Source organism: Gnatocerus cornutus, chromosome 3 (genome assembly GCF_029298725.1).
Source record: "Gnatocerus cornutus isolate USDA-ARS CGAHR chromosome 3, icGnaCorn1.1, whole genome shotgun sequence".
NCBI lineage: Eukaryota > Metazoa > Arthropoda > Insecta > Coleoptera > Tenebrionidae > Gnatocerus > Gnatocerus cornutus.
In genome coordinates, this window is record NC_142235.1 from 14,740,174 (window position 1) to 14,761,242 (window position 21,069).

Sequence of the window (21,069 nt, forward strand, 5' to 3'; positions counted from 1 at the left end):
AGACACACATTTTGCGTAATTTTGTTAAAACGAGGAGTCCACTGCAAAGGTCTAATTCTACACTTTTGGTTAATTTCCATCAGTTGGAAGTTAATCTTCTTGTATCTTCGTAATATCATTTTCAGCAAAAGATAGAGAACGTTTGAATAGAAAAAAATCAGAAACGAACTTAGCACTCTTGGAAGTAGCCCGATCATCTTATTTCCAGGGTTGTACCACACAAAATATGTGAGAAACTCCACCAAAAAAAAACTCGAATTTGACAAACAGAAGTAGAGGCAATTTGGAATTCGCAGCGTCTTTTTCTTATTTCTGTATACTTTAACTGAGGCAAGAGTATCGAGAAGTTGGTACCATTTCCTTCTGTTCCATAAGTCTGATATTACCATCATGTTGAATATGCAGATGTGACAGTTGATGTCCTCCAGCACAAAAACGATACTAATAAAATTAGTTATGTGTTGATGGTCAGTCTCCAGCATTGCAAAAACTGTTAGAGTCGTAATACAAGAAAAACAGGTGATGATGTACAAATTTCTATACAATGAGTTTGTGTTGGTATTTGGAGGAGTTACAGATAAGATGTTGCCGGCTTCCAGGAAAATTCCCAGCAGCTTGAAGCCCATTTTAGATATTGATATAAACTGATTGTGAACGGAAATAAAATTGTTTAGAACACGCAATATTTTTAATGCATTAAATATGGATATTTATTACTTAGTTTAATTATAAGTTATTACTGTATTGCTTATTGTAATGGATATGGAAACAGTAACAACTGCATGCTCGCATTATCCTATTTTTTTTTTAAAGTTTGAGGACCAAAATAAGTGAACATAATTCTAAAAATACTCTCAAAATTTTTAGTCCTTTCAAATTGTTACTGAGAAGTGGTGGGTTTTGATAATATTGATAGTGGTGGTGATTTGATTACACTAGAGACAATTTCATTAAAAAATCATTTTAATAATTTCGTAGAAAAAGATGACAATTCACATGTAAAAAACTAAAATACAAACAAAAAATGTCCAAGATTATGCAAGTCTAAACAAAGGGGTTTTGAGACATACTGTATAACTAAGTATTGAGTTTGAAGATTTCCGCTCTTGACACTTCAAAACTTTTCGAAACCAGAGAAAAATTTAAGACAAGTTTTTCTTTAACTTCTTTTTTAAATATTCTGGAAATTCTGTATTATTTATTTATTTTTTTTTGCTTATTTTAATACTGGGTATATCTGGATTTTTGAAGTTTATAAATTCTTCAAGACCCTGGGTTGTCTATTCTATTTTAATATTTCCTACTTCTACTTAGATTAATAATAAATTTAAGTATTTTTGACATTATATTTTTCTATTACAACTTTTTCTTAAATTATTCGCTTTTCTTCATATTCTATTTATATATTTACTTCACACTCTTTGTTGAAACTATTTAAACTGGATTTTAACTGCTTTCTCTTAATTGTTTTAGATCCTTTTTTATTGTTTGTATCTATTTCTCTGTAAATCCTCCAATTTTTTTTTGGATTTTTTTTGGTCTTTTTAGATTTTTGAATTCTCATAAATTTGTAATCTTTACATTTTGTATTCATGATTTCTTCTATTTTCTTTAAGTTTTTGATTTTAAGGATTCATTCTGATTCTTTTTAGATGTTTCATATTTTGTACACTTGAATTCATTAAAATTATTTAATATATTTTTTAGATTTTCTGCCTACTTTCTACTTAATTCGTTTTTTGATAAATTTTAAGAATACTTTAAATTTTTTTTAATTTTCTAAATGCTCTCTGATTTTTCTAGATGATGCAAAAGCATTATTGAATTTTCTTTGGATTGCCTACATTTTCTTTAATTCTCTTTAGATTCCCTCAAATTAACTTAAGTTTTATTAGATTTTTAAGATTTTTCATAAGAAATTACTTTTTAGATTTTTTTTGATTATCTTTAGAATGTGCATAAATTCTTCATAAATCTTCTTAGAATCTTAAAGTTTTTTTTTACATTTTTAATCTCTTTTTAGATTCTTCTCTTCTTCTCTTTTATTCTTATTTTTCTTGGATCTTCTGAGGTTTCTAATTTGTTTTATTTCCCTGACATTCTGTTTAAAGTTTTCTTTGAATTAGTCCTCAAATTTTCTTTATTTTTTTAGATTCTCTGCAGATTTTACTCAGATACAGATAATCTCTAAGTTCTCTTTCCATTTTCTAGATAAATTTTAGATTTTTTTTAGTTCTTTTATTTTTTTTTAGATTTGGTCGAATCCTCTGAGATGTAGTAGATTTTTCTTAAATTGTTGGTGCTCTCTGATTTAATTTTTTTACACACTTTCCAGATTTTCTTCAGTTTCTCCGAATAATCTCCAGGTGTTGTTGGCAAATTTCTAGATTCTGCTTGCATTTTCTAGATAAATTTTACTCCTAAATTGTTTCTAATTTTTCTTGATTGTCTTTGGATGCTGGCCAAATCTGACATGCTCTAGATTTTCACACATTTTGTTTAATACTTTTAAATTCTCCTTGGTTTTTATCTAAATTATGTTGAAATTGTTCTAAATCTTTTTAGATTTTTTCATAGATTTTCTAAATTTTGTTAGAATTAGTCTTCAAATTGTCTTAAATTTTTTCTCAGATTCTTTAGTAGTTAATTGCCAGGTTTTATTTTCATTTTTTCGATTGTGTTTAGACTTTCTATAAAAACTTTAGACTCTTCTAATTCTAAAGATTCTTTTTAGATTCTGTCCAAATCTTTTAAGATGCTCTAGATTGTCTTCAAATCCTGTTTAATTTTTTTAGATACTTGTTGCATTTAATCTAAATTCTCTTAAAAAAGTCTTCTTTCCTAAGATTCTTTTAGGTTCTGCTTAAATTTTTCTAGATTCTCTTCAAAATCCTTCGTAGCTTTTCTTAATTCTCTTTAGATTTTCCTGGACTCTTCACCAGTCTGTGGACTATCTTTAGATTTTTCTTAGATTCTTTCTATTCAGAGTAGATTCTCCAGATTTTTTACATTCTCTAATTTGTCATTATTTCTTTATTGTCATAAAATAATTCCGTCAAATTTGAAAAACCAATAAAAATCTTGTCAATTTTTTACGGTTTTTCCAGTTTTCTACGAAACCACGAAAACTAAATTTTTAATGAAATTATCTTGACTGTAATCACCACCACTTGAATAAATAATAATATCAAAACGCGCTACCGCTCAGTATAACAATGAGTTTCAAAGAACTGACACTCGTTTTCAAATTCTGCAGATTCATGGCCTTAACCCCATGGTCAATCCACACGAAAGCCAACACTTTTCTTCAAAATCTTTTTATTTCTTTAGTTTGTGCTTTTACGACCGCCATGGTCATCGTCTCGATAGTTCAAAAAGATTTTTATAAAGACTACATTCACATAAAACTCGTTGTTTGCTACCTCCACGACCTTTTACTCCACGCTTTACTTCTTTACGTGATGGTGGTTTTAGGTCTGACAAAACGTTATCATTGGAACGACATGATCGAAATTTTGGAAAAGTCCCGGCAACTGGGTCAAAGACGGAAGTCTCGTTTTCCGTACTATTTCGAGTTTCTAGTGGTAGCGCTGATCCAGTCAAGTTTTTCTGCCTATTTTATGAAACTGAATATTAATGAAATGGGAATGCAATATTTGCTGAAGAAATTCAATACACGCTCTTCTTGTACTACAAGTACGTTCTCTACGTTATTTTATCTATGATCTGCGTGCGCTACAAGAACTTGAAGACTGTTTTCGCAACCTACATCGAAGAGCAAAAAGTGAAGAAAGTTTCTGCTTATCACGACTCCTTCCCTTTTATTCAACACCTCGAACAGACAATTTGTCTCTTGAAGAAGACAACGAATCAGTTCAACACTACGTTTGGTTGGCCCATGTTCATCATCATCGCTTTTTCCACCACTGAAATTGTTTATAATATCGACGCAGCGATGTTTAGTTATAACGATTTGTCTCTTGTTGATCAAATTATGGTAGATGCCATTGCATTGGGATGGACTCTGGTAAGGCCCGTTCTTTCTCTTCATCTTCTTCTTCGTTATGTTGAGTTCTAGGTTGGTACTGGTGCTCTTGAACTGAAATGCTCAACGATATATCAAACTGCTGAAGAGATTGTAGAGCTTACGTATGATTTAAGGAGTGTTTTTAATAGGAAGAGTAAAGAACATTACAAGTTGGTAGAGTTGTCCAGTTTTGTGATGAAGAATCTGCCGAGGGTTACGGCTGCGAATTTTTTTGAGATTAATAAAAGTACGATTTTGAGTATGTTTGGGACGGTTACAACGTTTGTTATTATAATTCTGCAGTTTAAAATGACGTAGAATTGTTTGGAAATAATAAAAGTTTGAGTTTCTGAAATTTCTCATTTTTAATAAAAAATTTTATTTTTACGGTTTCTTAAATCCCTCATTTTCACAATCTCCTGTTTTTCCATTGTTGAAATTTTTCCAAATGATGAACAGTTTTTAATTTTTCTAGTTTTCACATTTTATTTTTAAGACTTTCTAGATTTTATAAATTTCAGTTTTTATTTATCGGATTTTTTTTTTTAAGTTATTCCAAAATCCGATCCAAATCTTCAAAAATGCTATAGATTTTGTTCAAACTTAGTTTAAATTTTTAGATTTTTTTTAGATTCTTCTTTTCTTCTCTATTATTCTTGTTCTTCTTAGATCTCTTGTGGTTTCTGATTTATTTTATTTCCCTGGCATTCTGTTTAAAGTTTTCGTTGGTTTAGTTCTCAAATTTTCTTTAATTTTTTTTTAGATTTTATGCTGATTTTCTTCAGATTCGTTAAATATCTTCTAGTTTCGTTTGCATTTTCTAGATTCTTCTTGAATTTTCTAAATATTTTTTTTCTAATTTCTGTATATTTTCTTAAGATTTGGTCAAAATTTTTATTATATTGCTTTCAAATTCTGTTAAAAATTTGAGATTCTATTTATGTAGGTTTAATCTAAAAATTCCTCTAGATTTTGCATAAATTCTCTTTGAATTCTTCTTAGTACCTCAAGACTTTTCCTTTCCATCATTAATCTCATTTTAGATTCTTCTTGAATCTTTGGTAGTTTCAGATTTATTTTATTTTCCTAAGATTTTGCTTAGTGTTCTTTAAATTAGTTTTCAAATTAATATTAAATGTTTTTAGATTCCCTAAAAATTGGCCTCAAATTCTTTAATAAATTTCGTATTGAGTTTCTATTTTTTCTAGACTCTCTTTAGACTCGGTCCAATTTTATTTTAATTGTCTTCAAATTTTATTTAAATTTTTGAATTGTTTATAGATTTTTTTTAGAATTTCCCTAGAATGTGAATAAATTTTCTTTGATTTCTTCTTAAAATCTTTTTAGATTTTTTCCATTAATTTTTTAATCTCTTGATTGCTCAAAGATCTTGTGGGATTTCTTATTTATTTTAATTTCCCTTAATTTTGGTTACTTTTCTTTCAATTAGTCCTCAAATTTTCTTAAAATTTTTCTTAGATTTTTTGCAAAAATTTCTTCTCTTTTAAATTGTTTTTAAATTTTATGTAAATTTTTGGATACTTTTTGAATTTTATTTGGAACTTCTCTAGTCGCGCGTGAAAGTCCCTAACAAAAAAGGCTTTAAATCAAGTTTTCTAAACCTTTGACTTTGTAAAAAAAATTTCAATGTGTGCAACACTGTAAAGCTTTTTTAATATTTTTTGCTTAATTACGCAGACTGCCGAATGTAAAATTTTATTAGAAACAGTTGAGCAGCATTGCCAAGCTTTTCCTATAAATAACGTCCATATTGTAAAAAGCAACAGGTTTAGATTAATTTTGCTTTCATTTATAAGATGGTTTTACTGAAAAAAATATGGTATTTTCTACTCATGGGCGCCTTTTATTCATCACCCTGTATAAATTCTTTTTGAATTCTTCTTAGAATCCTTTTAGACTTTTTCTTTTATTTTTTAATCCTTTTTAATATTCTTCTTGGATTTTTTTGGTGTCTAATTTATTAATTTAGTTGCAATTCTATTTAGAGTTCTCTTTAAATTAGTCCCCAAATTTTCTTTAAATTGTTTTTAGATTTTTTTTATTTTTCAGATTCTGTTTGCAAGTTCTAGATTCTCATTGAATTGTCTAGATCATTTTTTTTTTAATTTCCAAGTTCTTTTTAGATTCAGTAAAATTTTTTTTCAGATTTTCTTCAAATTCTGTTTAAATTTTTTAAATTATCTTTGGATTTTATTTCCATTTTTTTTAAATTCATTTTAGATTGTCCCTTACATTTTCTAAACTCCATTTAGATTTTCTTTATACAGGGTCCGGCAACACTTGTGTCCACCCCCAAAATAGTCTTTAATTTTAAAGTTACAATTTTGAAAATTTGCACGCGCGCATAATTGACAAAGGTCTAGAAGCTGACGCAAAAATTTGTCTTTTATCACGGTTTGGTTGGCGTCGCAACGCCTAAGAAGTATAATTTTTAGCGACTTTTGAGTTTTTGCGGAAATATTCGCGAATTCAATTTTTTTTCAACATAACAGTGATATAAATATCTGAATTTTTATTTTAAATCTAATGCAAATTGTCTTCAAAATTTGCGAAAAAAACGCTGTTTTATCAAGTTAGTTTTTAAAATTATGACAGCGCAGTGGCAAACTACGTTTACACCAAAATTTCACAAGTCACTTTATTCACTTTTACAAAGGTTAATTTTGATTAACACGGGCATGTTGCACTTTATAGACACCAGAAATCGTTAATTAACATCGACAAAGCGACAATTTCACTAATTAAGACTTTTGTTACAATCTAAAGCGGGCCAAAGGACAGATGTCATTTGTGACACAAGATGTTGACAGATGGGTGTAAACGTAGTTCCCAACTTTGACGTAATGAAATTGAAAACTAACTTGATAAAACAGCATTTTTTTCTCAAATTTTGAAGACAATTTGCATTGAATCTAAAATAACAACTGAGATATTTTTAACACATTTATATTCAAACAAAATTAAATTAGGGGTTGATATCACAAACCCTTACAATTAAATAAAAATTACATTTTTAAGGCGTCGCGACGCCAAAACTATTGGTGATAAAAAACAAATTTTTGCGTCAGCTTCTAGAGCTTTGTCAACTGTAAGCGTATGCAAATTTTCAAAATTTTATCTTTAAAATTAAAGACGATTTTGGGGGTGGACACAAGTGTTGCCGGACCCTGTATAGACTTTTTGACTTTTTAGATTCTTTAAATCTTTTTGCACGATCAGTCATTTTCATCAATTTACCAAGCCGGTTTTTCGGGCGAAATATCAGACTCAATGACCAGTCACGATAAAAAGAAAAGAAAATTTTGAACACAAAAAAAAAAGTCTAAAACTAAATAAAAAAAATCTAGATCTACTATTTTCAATAATTCTCATCAAATTTCCATATAGGGACTTTTTTCCTAGAACTTTTAAGTTGGTGAAAAGTCATTCAAATAACAACTGTCAACAAATACCTTTTATTATTGGATCAATTTTATAGATTTGACAAGCGTTCTAACTCACACAAAAGTGTTATTATAAAGAGCATCTTAATGCATCGGAAAAATGTAAAAACAATGCTCTAATGTAACTCTTAAAGCACCAAATAAAAAAAAAGTTATTTACATTACTACTGAGCTCACATGTGATGTACAACGTTTTATCTACGACCGCTCACCTCCAGTTTGACAAGTGACTAAATATTTTTGATAAGTCACCAAAATAAGTTGTATAATGAAAAATTGCTCTATTATTAAACTAGTTGTATAATGAGTATATAACGTCATAGATAAACATTTCAAGTCTTTGTAAACTGTATCATTATAATAACAAACGTTGTGACCGTTCCCAGCATGCTCAAAAGCGTAGACCTGTCAATTTCAAAAAAATTAGCAGCAGTAAATCTCGGCACATTTTTCGCCACAAAATCGGACAAATCCACCATCTTATAATTTTCCTGCACCTTATTATTAAAAACGCTTCTTAAGTCAAACGTAAGCTCAGCAATCTCTTGACATGTTTGACTTATTGAAGAACATCTCAGAATAAGAGCACTGGTACCAAACTAAAAAAAAAAGTTACAACAATTAAATTAAGAAAAAAAATCTCACCAGAGTCCACCCTACTGCAATTGCATTCACCATAATCATATCTACAAGAGACATATCTTTACTTTCAAACATCGCTTCGTCAATTGTATGCACAATTTCCGTTGTTGAAAAAGCGATGATAATAAACAGAGGCCATCCAAACATCGAGTTGAACAGATTCACTGTCTTTTTCAACAAAATAATTTTTTGTTCGACTTGTTGGATGAAAATAAACGAGTCTTCGTACGAAGACACAGTTTTAATTTTCCGCTGCGTTTCTATGTAAGTTGCAAAAAGTTGTTTCAAATTCTTGTAGCGCGCGAGAATCATAGATAAAATAACGTACAGAACATATTTGTAGTACACGTTCAAGGCGTACTGCACCATTTCAGCGCCATCTTCTAGCAGAAACGACGTTCCTTTCTCGTAGTAATTTAACACGACAAAATAAGCAGTTACTCCAACTTGCGCTAGAATAACAACTAAAAATTCAAAGTAATAAGGAAAACGAGAGGTGCGTTCCAAATCCAATTGCTCCGACTTTTCCAAAATATCTATCATTTCGTTCCAGAGGTGACGTTTCGTTATTCCTAGAACCATCATCGTGTAAAAAAGTAGAGCATACAGTAAGAAATCGTGAAGATAATAGACGACGATTTTAATATGAATGTAATCTTGGTAAAAATCTTTAGAAATTATAGATAGAACTCCGATCGAAGTAACGAAAGCACAAACTATAGAAATGAAGAGTTTTTGAAGAAATGTGTTCGATCTTGAGGTGATTGAGGATGGGGTGAGGGCTAAAAATCGCCCGAATTTGAAAACGAGTGACAATAATTTAAAAGTCATTGTGTGACTGGTGGTGGCGTGTTTTATGCGGGTTGTTACGCAAATGAGGGTGATTGGGTGTGTGATAAGTGGCATTAAAAATTTAGTTGGGTTGTGTTGTAATTTCCTAGGAAAATGCGTCACGAGTTCTCTTTGAGTTCCTCTAAAATTATCGGTTTAAATTTTTCGATTTTCGTTGTTTTTAAGATTCTATAGATTCTTTTCGATGCATTTAATTTGTTTTAGATACTTTAATAAATTCAAGAAATCTTTAAATTTATATTTTTTAGATTTTTGAATATGATTCTTTGAATATACATTAAATTCATTAAATTTATATTAGACTGTTCTTAATTTTGTAAATTCTCTATTTTATGAGAAGTTCTTTTGATTAATTTCTAGAATATTTTAAATTTCTGCAAAACTTACCAGATTATGCTCTTTACATTTTTTTGTGTCTTTTTGTTTAAATTTTCATTTGATTTCTTTAAACTCTACAACTAATTTTAATTAAATTTTGGTTTTCTATAATTTCCTTTTAGATTTTCTTTAACTTGACTTTGAACTGTAAAGTCCTTTCGAAAGTAACTTCAGTTTTTTTATAATTACTTTAGATTTTCTGAATTCTCTTTAGATTTTGGTCTAAATTTTCTTAGATGCTCCAGGGTTTCTTCAGATTTTCCTAAAATTCTGTTTCCTAAATTTTCTTTCTAAATCATCTCTCTAATTTATTTATTTCTCTTTAGATTTTCCTCTAATTTTGTCTCTTGTCATTGGATTCTCCAGATTTTTTATGATTTCTTTTTTTTGATTGTTATTTGAGTTTCTAGCTAGTTTTAGATTAATTTTAGGTATTCGTAAATTTCTGTTTATTCTCTAGATTTTCTTTAGATTTAGTCTAGATTTTTCTATTTAAATTTTCTAAATTCTTTTTAGATTTATATTTATTTTTTATAAAATGTGCATAAGTTTTCTTTAATTTTTTTTTGAGTTAGTTTAGATTTTTCTTTAAATTTTCTGTAAAATCCAATACGTAAATGCAAAAAACGGGAAAACTGAAAAAAGTTGAAGAATCCAAAGATTTAAAAGTCAAAGAATGCAAAATCTTTTTTAATAAAATCTCAGATTCTGTAATTTGAAACAACTGTCTTAATTGAATAAATAAATAAATGAATGAATGAATGAATGAATGAATGAATGAATGAATGAATGAATGAATGAATGAATGAATGAATGAATGAATGAATGAATGAATGAATGAATGAATGAATGAATGAATGATAGAATTAATGAATGAATAAATGAATGTTTAAAGCTAGCCGGTTTTACCAAGTATCCCAAGTTTTACAGATTAAAATTGAGGACATTATAATAGTTGAAAATTCCAAAAAGACACGTACACATTGAAACAAGTTAAAAACTCATAAGAATTCGTTTTTACATGCATTATAAAGCAAGTTAAAATGGCAGGTCTCTCCTGAAATCAAAGTTTAAAAACTCCTCCACTGTTAAATTATTGCGCTGATGATCGACGCGCGTCAGCATTTTTTGACGCAATAGGCTACCGAACTGTTTTTTTTTTATTTTAAAAAGTAAATGTTTAGTCTGAAAACATTAAAAATCAGTGTTCATTTTTTTGCGCAATTTATTTATACCAAAAAAAAAAGTTTAAAAAATGGACAGTTTCAAACACGCGCCTTGGTGACGTAACAACTCTTAAGTCGACGCCAATTGGCTACAGGCAATGCCAAGGTCATTGGTGAAAACCATGAAGTTGAGTTTGAATTGAGGTTATGATTATGAATGCATAAAATGTATGTGCAGAACGGGAATTGTTGTAGTTTTTGTATCTTTCTTACTTTAGTGCTCCAATAATCGAAAAGCGAAAATGAACAGATGACGTTTTTTGCAGATGATTCCTGAGCTGACTTATGAAAACAAAACTTCTGATTGGTTGACGCAAGTGTGCTATAAACCGGAAACCAGTTAGGAATCATAACGATTACTCTATCTCACTCTCACCAATCCAACATTCCGTTGACATATGCGTTTTCTCAATTCATATGCATAGAAAGGAGTTATGACGTAGTCACTAAAGACTTATTTAAACTAACACCGCGAAGCTGGATTTGAAACGAATATTTAGCTAATAATTCCGACATTTGGAGAACAAAAAATCTGTTTGGTAATTGATTCATGCGTATACGTAACTCATAAACATAATAAAATGCATCGATTTTTCTGGTGTCCGGTAGCCTATTTGGCGTTTGGGAATAAATTGTATTTTTGATAATTTTTGTCATATTAATATCTGTCTTAATTAGAGTTGAATAGTTGGTACAACTAAGCGCAACTGTGGAATTATTGCACAACTACTTTTATCATATAAAATTTTTTCTAAATCTTGTAATATTATCATTATTGCTGCATAACGAACCGGTTGCGGTCTGAGTGGAGTGAATATTTATTATCAATCGCCCCCCTCTCCTCTTTATCACACTATAATAATTATAAACTATTTACAAAATTGTAAAGTCATAAAAAATGAAAACTAGAAGCAGAAAGACGCTCAAAGTAACAGAAAAACGACACCCAAAAGACCAAACTAGTATTCTTAGCCGTCTTTTATTTTGGTAACTATTAAGACCTGTGAAAGAAAAATCTAAGAGAAGTTAGTTGGCAGCTTCAGGTAGCTTGGAACTTCAAAAACAAACAATTTGAAGAAGACGATTTCGTAATACCACCAAAACACCACGAGTCTGCAGAATTAGGAGCAAAACTCGAAGAGACTTGGGCGAAGGAAAAACCGTCTTTAACAAATGCACTCGTCCGAACTTTTGGATTTGAGTTTGTTTCGTGGGGAATTTTATTTTTTTTCCTAGATGTGGCATCCACGTAAGTACCACAAATCAAAACTTCTTTCTACTCCTAAATCTGTTAGTTTCTTGCAACCATTCTCTTTGAACCAACTATTGAAGTACTTCGCTCCAGATCAAGCTTTAGTTACCATACAAGAAGCATACTTCCATGGTGGAATGGTGGTACTGGCAATATTACTCAAAGTGTTCACCGACCAGTTCTTTATTTTCAAAAATGTGAGCACGGGCTTCAAAATGCGATCTTCGTGCTCGTCTTTGATCTACAAGACGATTCTTGAAGCCAAAAAAAGTACCATCCAGAAGACCAGCTTGGGGCAAATTGTTAATCTTCTTTCTAATGACGTTGATAGATTACCAAACTCTTTGTCTTGCCTCTATTCTATTTGTAATGGTCTTCTTAAGCTGGTGTTGGTAACAGTGGTACTTTTCCTATGGTTTGGTTGGCAGGCTGCTGTTGGTACCACAATATTATACGTGTTTCTTCTTTTGCAATGCTACTTCTTCCACACTTTGGGTACCACGAGAATTAAAGCGGCCCAAGAAACAGACCATAGGATTCGCATTATCAGTAACATAGTCTCTGGTATCAAAACCATCAAAATGTTTGCTTGGGAGACTTCCTTTCAGAACGTGGTCAACAAAACCAGAAGGTTCGTATCTGCTCTCGTTCCAAATATTAATTGTCTCTTTTAGTAAAGAACAAAAGTACATAACCAAAGCAAACCAACTCCAAAATCTCAACTCCACTTTCACCACATACTTGACCAAAATTCCTATTTACATCTATCTCGTGTTGTCAATCTGTGGTGGTACCGTCTTAAACCCCCAAGTGGTGTTCACCACCTTAACTATGATGGACTTGATCAAAACCTGTCTAAAGTACTTGACTTCCGGTGTTAACAACTTCTCAGAAATCCTAGCAAGTATTAGAAGGATCCAAACTTTCTTAATGATAAACCAAGAACTGGAGGAGCACTACAGTCGTGGTTTGAATGGTAAAATAACAGCACACTTTAGTGCAAAGTGGGAGACACCAACAGTACTTAACGACGTTCACTTTGAAGCGTCTTCCGGGGACTTGGTGGCCATCATCGGCGCTTCCGGAAGTGGAAAATCTACTCTGCTTCAAGCAATACTGCGGGAACTACCAGTTCTTGGTACTCTTTCTGTAGGTGGTACAGTTTCTTACGCTTCTCAAGAACCGTGGATCGTACCAACGAGTCTTAAAGAAAACATACTGTTGGGAGACGAAGAGAATGAACGGTACCGCGCGGTACTTCGAGTATGTGCTCTGGAACTCGACGTGTCTCTTCTTCCTTTCGGTGACAACACTCTGGTTGGTGAAAGAGGTGTTATGTTGAGTGGAGGGCAAAAAACTAGAGTCAATTTAGCTAGAGCGATCTACAGAGACGCGGATATCTATGTTTTGGATGATCCTCTAGCAGCGGTTGATGCCTCCGTGGCTAGTTTTATCTTCAGGAAGTGTTTTCTAGGCTACCTCAAGAACAAAACTGTAATTTTAGCCACGCACCAGTTAAACTTCCTCAGGGCAGTGGACAAGATCTACCTTCTTGAAAACGGAAAAGTAAAGTGCTGTGGTACTTACCAAGAGCTCGGGGGTCTTATTGGAACTTTACCGAGCTTCCAGGACAAGCTTCTGAAGGTTGCCAACGTAAACTTACCACCAACTAGTCTACAAACTGAAGTCAAAGAAACCATGAGTGGTACCAACACCAGTAGATACAAGTCGTACTTTTTAGCAAGTGGTCATTGGTACTATATTTTTACCGAGCTTTTTCTTGCAATCTTCACCCAAATTCTTATAAGCGCATCCGACTGGTTCTTGTCGTTTTGGGTTGACCACAAGACCAACACTCACTTCTTGTACATTTACAGTGTGTTGATCTTCTTATTAGTAGTCTTCGCCCATTTGAGCTCGTGGTCTTTTATCAACTGCACCAAGAAGTGTTCAACAAATCTGCACGATAATCTTCTGAAGACAACTTTACGAGCGTCTATGAAGTCTTTTGATTATCACACCTCCGGGCCTATTCTTAACAGGTTTTCCAGAGATATGGGAGTAGTGGATGGATACCTTCCAAAACTACTTTTCCAGATGGTTTCTCAGTATCTTGCGATAGTTGCAGCATGTCTTTTGGTCGTAGTGGTCAACTACTGGATACTTATTCCAACGGTGGTTCTCTATGGATTATTCTACGTCTTCTTGTTGTTCTTTGCGCCCGCTCTAAACTACACCAAGAGAATATCTGCAATCAGTAAGTACAAGCAGTACCGAAGGCCAAGTTGATGGGTACTCTTCCAGGGCGCAGCCCGACGTTCGCTCATGTTTCCACAACCATTGATGGGTTAGCAACCATCAAGGCGATGAACGCCCAAACGAAAGCTCTTTCGAAGTTTGATGAGTACCAGAACTCCTTTAACTCCATGGAGTACTTACAGAAAGCTCTGTACTTTGGTTACGCGTTTTGGGTGGACCTCGCCTGTGCTTTGTACTCAGCAATAGTAATCTTTTCTGTGCTAAGCATGGAAGGTTGGTACCACTTACCTAAACACTTTCACGACGTAGTAATTTCTAGATACTTTCGTTGGTACCGCCGGACTGGCCATCACCCAATCGTTCCTTTTAATAGGCAGTGCTCAAGCTGCAATGAAAGTCTTTGGAGATCTCGACTCCGCCATGACTTCAGTGGAACGTATCGTGCAGTATTCCGATCTAGAGGCAGAACCCGCGAATTTTTGCAGTGTCTCTCCTCTGTGGCCGTCTGAAGGAAGAATCGTCTTTGATTCGGTGGTAATGCGGTACTCAGACCTGCCAGTCCTCAAGAACATCAGTTTGGAAATCCAAACAGGGGAAAAAATAGGGATAGTTGGTAGAACTGGAGCCGGAAAATCCTCGTTGGTCTCCGCCCTCTTTCGCTTTTACGACTTCCAAGGAAAGATTCTAATCGATGGCGTTGACACAAAATCTGTTTCTTTGAAGGCGCTGAGGTCTAGAATGGCAGTGATTCCTCAAGATCCCGTCTTCTTTACAGGGACTCTTCGAAAGAATTTGGATCCTTTTGATGAGTACCAAGAGCACGATTTGTGGAGCGTCTTACATGATGTGCGGCTTAAAGAGTTTGTTTTGCAACTACCTTCAGGCTTGGAGAGTACCATTTTGGAAAGTGGAGGGAATTTCAGTGTTGGTCAGAGACAACTTTTGTGCTTAGTCAGAGCGATTTTGAAGAAAGCAAGAATTGTGGTACTAGATGAAGCTACAGCTAACGTTGATTTGGAGACGGATGGACTCATTCAAGGTACCATCAGACGAAGATTTGAAGAAGCCACGGTTTTGACGATTGCGCATCGGTTGGACACTGTGATGGACTACGACAAAATTCTTGTTATGGATGGAGGTCAAGTTGTAGAGTATGGCAACAGAAAAGAGCTTTTGGAGGATCCTCAAGGGTACTTCTACAACCTTGTTTATCATAAATAAAATTTATTTAACTCCACCTAAGTGTGGAAATTTAGGTGGAATAAAATCCCAATAAAGACCACAAAGACTTTTATTTCTGATTGACATACTGATAGAAAGCACTGTTACCATTTCGCAAGAGTTCTTTTGTAGCCCCAAACTCAACAACTCTTCCGTCTTCCATGACTAAGATTTTATCGGAATCCATGATGGTATCCAGACGATGAGCAATGGTCAAAACCGTCGATTTCTTAAACCTCCGTCTAATTGTAGCTTGGATAATCTCATCAGTCTCCAGATCGACATTGGCCGTTGCTTCATCAAACACCACAATTTTGGCGTTCTTCAAAATCGCCCGAACTAAACACAAGAGTTGTCTTTGACCAACACTGAAGTTTCCTCCGCCTTCCAAAATCGGACTCTCTAACCCCAATGGTAAATTAGAAACGAATGTTTTCAACCTAACGTCCTCTAGGACACTCCAGAATTTACCATCTTCAAACTCCCCGAAAGGATCCAAGTTCTGGCGAAGAGTCCCCGGGAAGAAAACAGGATCTTGAGGAATCACTGCCAGTCTAGATCTCAACGTCTTCAAAGAAACGAGTTTCGTGTCGACATCATCGATTAAGATTCGTCCTTGGAAGTCGTACAAGCGGAAGAGGGTAGAGACCAAAGAAGACTTTCCGGCTCCAGTTCTACCAACAATGCCGAGTTTTTCTCCAGGTTGGATTGTTAAGTTTACTTGGTTTAGTACCAAAGGCTTGTCATAGTCGTACCGCAGCGACAAGGAATCGAAGACTACTTTTCCTTCGGAAGGCCAAGACTCCGGGACTTGGGAGTGTTCTTCGTCTTTCTCTACGTCTAGATCAGTGTATTTGACCACGCGTTCTACACAAGACATGAAAGAATCGAGCTGGCCGTATAGTTTTAATGCGTATTGAGCGGAGCACATAATAAGAAATGATTGGGTGAGAGACAGTCCAACGTTACCAACAGCAGTATCTAAAGAAAAAAACGTCAACAGGCATCTGGAGGAGATTAAAAAGTACCTTTCATGCCCATGGTGATCAAAACGACAATAATTGTGTACATGGCGCACACCAGGTCTGCCCAAAACCCGAAGCAAAAGTATAAAGCTTCTTCGGTATACTCAATGGTGTTAAAAGAGTCCTGGCTGTCATGGTACGACGATAAAAATTTTGATTCTGCTTCCAGAGCTCTGATGGTTGGTAGTCCCTGAATTGTGGTGGTGACATGGGTAAAAATTGGACTTTTCCCTGAAAGCAAATCTAAGAATCAGCAGGTACTACTTTGGTACCAACTTGTCGCTGCAGTTTTTCTTAGGAAGCCAAGACTTGGAGCAAACAACCACTGGATGATATAGAAGAGTACCAACAGCGCAACTGTTGGAAACACCATCCAGTAGTTTACAATTATAATAATAATACACGCGCCGACAATAAAACTACATTGCCGGATCAGTTCGTAGAGTACTTTTGGGATAACTTCGTCGATGACCCCCAGGTCTCTGGAAAATCTACCAACGAGTCTTCCAGAGGCGTGATGATCGAAGAACTTCATGGAAGCTTGAAGGGTCTTAACGAAAAGGTTCTTATGAAGATTAATAGAGATTTTTCTTCCACACCATGTATAGAACGACGTGCTTAAGTGAGAAACAAAAATGGAGGCCAGAATAAGAGCAGTGTAGACTTCGAGGAAGTTCAAATCGGTGAACTTTAAAACTGTCTCTCTGGTATTGATCCAGAACGTCAAGAAAAAGCTCGTTCCGCTCAAGCAACATTGACAGAGAATGAAGAGTAGTACCTGGAGTAGAAGAAGAGACCAGTGGCCGCTGGACAGAAGATAACTCCTGTATCTATTCATGGTAGAGTCACCTTCGTCTTCTTCAACCTCAACTTGTTTCTTCTCTTCTCGCTTCATCTCACTAGTTTCAACTTGCTTCTCTTCATAACTTTGAAGAGACCTTCCAATGAGAGATTGAAGATTTTCGTATTTTCCCCAACTCTTCACTTCTCCATCTTCAAGAAGATAGATCTTGTCCACACTACTCAAGAATCTGAGCTGGTGCGTGACCAACACCACTGTTTTTTCTTTCAGGTAACCAAGAAGACACTCTGTGAAGATTTGAGTGGCGACGGACGCATCCACTGCAGCTAGAGGATCATCCAAAAGATATACGTCAGAGTCTTTGTAAACAGCTCTTGCCAAACCGACTCTAGCTTTCTGCCCTCCACTCAACATGACTCCTCGCTCTCCAACTAAAGTGTTATCTCCATGAGGAAAAAGAGCAAGGTCGTACTCTAAAGCACAAACTCTTAGGACTCTCCGGTACTTCACCTCGTCTTCCTTTTCACCAAAAATAATGTTGGCTCGGAGAGTCGCCGGAATAATCCAAGGTTCTTGAGAAGCGTAAGAAAGGGAGCCTCCAACTTCGATGGTACCACTAACTGTTGGTTCTCTTAGTACTGCCTGAAGAAGAGTGGATTTACCACTGCCAGCGCTACCGATGATGGCCACCAATTGACCGGCAAAAGCCTCAAAGTCAATGTTCTTTAAAACTAAAGATGAGTTCCACTTTGCGGTTAAGTTCTTAACAATAAGACCTTTTCCACGTGTTTCTTTCAGTACTTCGTCTTCTTCAGAGTTGAGCAGAAACTCCTGGATCCTCTCAAAGCTCGTCTTCAGTTCCGATAAGTTATTCAAGCTGATGCTTATAAACATTACGGCGACTTTAATGAGGTCCATTGCGCTTATAATCATGAATATCAACTTTACATCTAGAGATTTCGCCAGTACTGCCAACACCATATAGCTATACACCGGGAACTTGTCAAAATATATAACAGCCGCCACGTTGGCAGTCTGTAAATGATTAGAAGAAGTGACGTGTTTGAGTTCTTCTCTAAAAGCGAAATTTTACAAAATGGTACTTCAATAGTGTAAGCAAACCTCCTCGCAGTTTCAATACGATCAGAAAAGTACTTTTCCCAAGCGTACATTTTGATGGTTCGGATACCGGAAATAACATCACTGATAATCCTGATTCTGAAGTCTTTCTCGACCGCCATTTTCCTCATCCTGGATCTGATCATTTTCCCGATAAAACCTTCAAAACACAAAATTACTATATAAAAACACGAAAGTGGTACCAACTTTGAAAAATAAGAAAACCGTACAAAATGGTAGTACCAACGGTGGCCCTCCAACCTCCCCAGATGTAAATGATGACAGTTAACATAATAACTTTGATGATCGACGTCCAGAGAATTTGGACGTAAAGAACGGCTCTGTCAAACCTATCGACTGTGTTGGAGAAGAGGTTGAGAATAAAACCTGACGTCAGTTTCTGCAAACGCGACTTTCGAACAGTCAGGAGATGTTGGTATAGAAGAGAACTGCACGCCGTCCGCATTTTCATCCCAGTGGTGCCAAAATGCAGCATGAAAAATTGGAAAGTAACGACTTTGAGCAAAGTTGCGAGAATTATCACGGAACTGTAGAAGTACGCTTCGTTTTTGGTTACTGTGGCTTGATTGGGGGTGAAATAGTTTAGCAGTTTTCGTAAGTAGACCGGTTGGACGATCCTAAGAAAAATTTAGTGAGAAGATTTGAGGTCTTTTACTTACGTTATGGTGATATCACTGGCGAAAAAAATTCCTCCAAATAACAGCAGTTCCAGGCGGAAAGTCTGGAATAAAGCTGTGGCTAAAGACGGTTTTTTCAGAAGTTGTTGTTTGTCCCAGTTTTTTTTGAGTTTTTTCCCCAGAAGACGAGAGTTCAAATTTTTAGGGACAGTGGCGAAATCGGCGGTGGTAATCTTGTTTCTTTTTATCTTCCACATGATGGGGAGCTGCCAACTAAAAATAATCTTAAAGAAAAAAGAATTCCTACCAGAAAAAAAAGAACAAAATGTTTATTGTACACAAAAAGTACAGAAAGAAAAATAATATAGAAGAAGAAAGAACAGAAGTAGAATATATTGATTAAGAAAAAAAGGAACGAAAGTTGATAGCACATGAAAAGAATACTATCGAAAGATAAAGAAGAACATCTGGGAAACTAAAATAAAAATAAAAAATTAACAAAAAAAATAAAAAAAATCGCTTGACAAACATTTTTCTTTTTAGCGGAAAGAGTACTTACCAAAATAAAAAATGTGATAAAAAATTTGCTTTATCACTGGAATGGCCATCATTTTGAATTTTCGCAGGTTTGTTTATCACAAACTTCTTAGTCTTCATTTCGTCATGTGTTTTCTATTTCCAACAAATTTTTATTTGTGGTTCTGACCTTCTAATAATGATAATGCTAAAATTTTATTAGTTTTTGTACTTTTTGAATCTGCATAATTATCTATTCACCTTCAATAAATTTAGCTGTTATTTTTGAACGGTGTTCAAAAGGGCAAGACACAACTAAACCTTGATGAAATAAAAAAACAATCCGTTTTCATATTTTTTTAGATTTGTAATGTGAATTTTAAATTATAAGAAAATTTCAAATATCTATTAACTTTTAAGAAGAAATGCAAAAATGTTGACAGATTCAATAAAATACGAAAAGCATTTTCAGTCGAAAAAAAAATCGAAAAAATCAGCAATGTAAGAAAAATGTTAAAAATTTAAAAAAATCGATTGATTCAAAACAAAATTGTTGGAGTTAAAACAATGCAAAATCCAAAGTCCAAAGAATTAGAAAAATGTGAATAAGACATTCAAATAATCTGAAAAAAAAAGAGAAAAAAGAAAAAAATGAGAGAAATATAATTTAAAAAAGGAAAATACAAAAAATTTACAGGTTACATAAAATTGTGCAATTTATTGGTCTAGTGTCATTTTCATTGTTTACTAGCATTTTCATTAAGAAAATATTACAGTATTTTATACCAACTTTGAAAAATAAGAAAACCGTACAAAGAGACTAAAGGCCGATTTACACAATAATTTAATAAAATTAAATTTACCTCGCAATTGATATGACGTCTGCTTACGTTTCATTGGCGGTAAAATCTAGTAAAACCTCCAAAATAAAACTGGTTTTGGATTAAAACTTGAACTAAAACAAGCTAAAAATTTTTGATTTGTTTCCAAATTGAAAATTTCTAATTTTGCTCTAAAATGTTGAGTTTTGGTTCAGTTAATAAATTAGTCTAAAGAGGTAAAACATTTAAAATTTACTGCTTTTAGATTGAAACTGCCAAAGTTACGAGACGTAATAAAAAATAGTAAACATTTTTGATTTGTCTCCAAATAGAGAATTTCTAAAAAATCTGTTTTTTGCTCTAAAATTTTGAGTTTTGGCACAATTTACAAAAGAATCAAAACTAGTAAAACCTCCAAATTTTACTAGATTCGAGTTAAAACTGTCGATGTTACAGAACGTAAAAATATTGGTACGTCTCTAGATCGAAAAGTTTTAAAAATCCTGTTTTTTGCGCTGGAATTTTGAGTTTTGGCCTAGTTTATAAATAAATTAAAAGTAGTAAAACCTACAAATTTTACAATTTTTAGACTAGAACTTTCATAGTTACGGAATCTAATAATAAAAAGTGGTATAAATTATTGGTTCAACTCCAAATAAAAAATTTCAAAAATGTTTGTCTTTTGTTCTAAAATTGTGAATTTTGGCTCAGTTGCTAAAAAAGTCGTAACTAGTAAAATCTGCAAATTTTACTATTTTTGAATTAAAACTGACAAAGTTACGAGAATTAAAAGAAAGCTAAATTTTTGGTTTGTCTCGAAACGAAAA

General features: G+C 33.7%; 4 protein-coding genes across 4 annotated transcripts; 2 read left to right on the top strand and 2 right to left on the bottom strand.

Annotated features, from left to right (window-relative positions):
• Window positions 1-7,568: 7,568 nt before the first annotated feature.
• On the bottom strand, window positions 7,569-8,783 carry LOC148177326 (uncharacterized). Its single transcript, XM_088032713.1, has 2 exons — window positions 8,137-8,783; window positions 7,569-8,090 (listed from the first exon to the last, which is right to left on the bottom strand). Exons 1-2 carry the CDS (start codon window positions 8,716-8,718, stop codon window positions 7,824-7,826), a joined length of 849 nt encoding a protein of 282 aa, XP_087888839.1. The 5' UTR covers window positions 8,719-8,783; the 3' UTR covers window positions 7,569-7,823.
• A 2,596-nt stretch (window positions 8,784-11,379) lies between these two features.
• LOC148177327 (ATP-binding cassette sub-family C member 4-like) lies at window positions 11,380-12,515 on the top strand. The gene is made up of 3 exons (XM_088032274.1): window positions 11,380-11,576; window positions 11,620-11,838; window positions 11,885-12,515. Exons 1-3 carry the CDS (start codon window positions 11,488-11,490, stop codon window positions 12,513-12,515), a joined length of 939 nt encoding a protein of 312 aa, XP_087888400.1. The 5' UTR covers window positions 11,380-11,487.
• Window position 12,516: 1 nt separating this feature from the next.
• LOC148177328 (putative multidrug resistance-associated protein lethal(2)03659) lies at window positions 12,517-15,332 on the top strand. Its single transcript, XM_088032273.1, has 3 exons — window positions 12,517-14,098; window positions 14,146-14,373; window positions 14,420-15,332. Exons 1-3 carry the CDS (start codon window positions 12,673-12,675, stop codon window positions 15,319-15,321), a joined length of 2,556 nt encoding a protein of 851 aa, XP_087888399.1. The 5' UTR covers window positions 12,517-12,672; the 3' UTR covers window positions 15,322-15,332.
• A 59-nt stretch (window positions 15,333-15,391) lies between these two features.
• On the bottom strand, window positions 15,392-19,668 carry LOC148177329 (ATP-binding cassette subfamily C member 4-like). Its single transcript, XM_088032195.1, has 6 exons — window positions 18,948-19,668; window positions 18,475-18,905; window positions 18,271-18,427; window positions 16,623-18,223; window positions 16,350-16,577; window positions 15,392-16,302 (listed from the first exon to the last, which is right to left on the bottom strand). The coding sequence occupies exons 1-6, from the start codon at window positions 19,160-19,162 to the stop codon at window positions 15,392-15,394; spliced, it is 3,543 nt and encodes a 1,180-aa protein (XP_087888321.1). The 5' UTR covers window positions 19,163-19,668.
• Window positions 19,669-21,069: the final 1,401 nt, after the last annotated feature.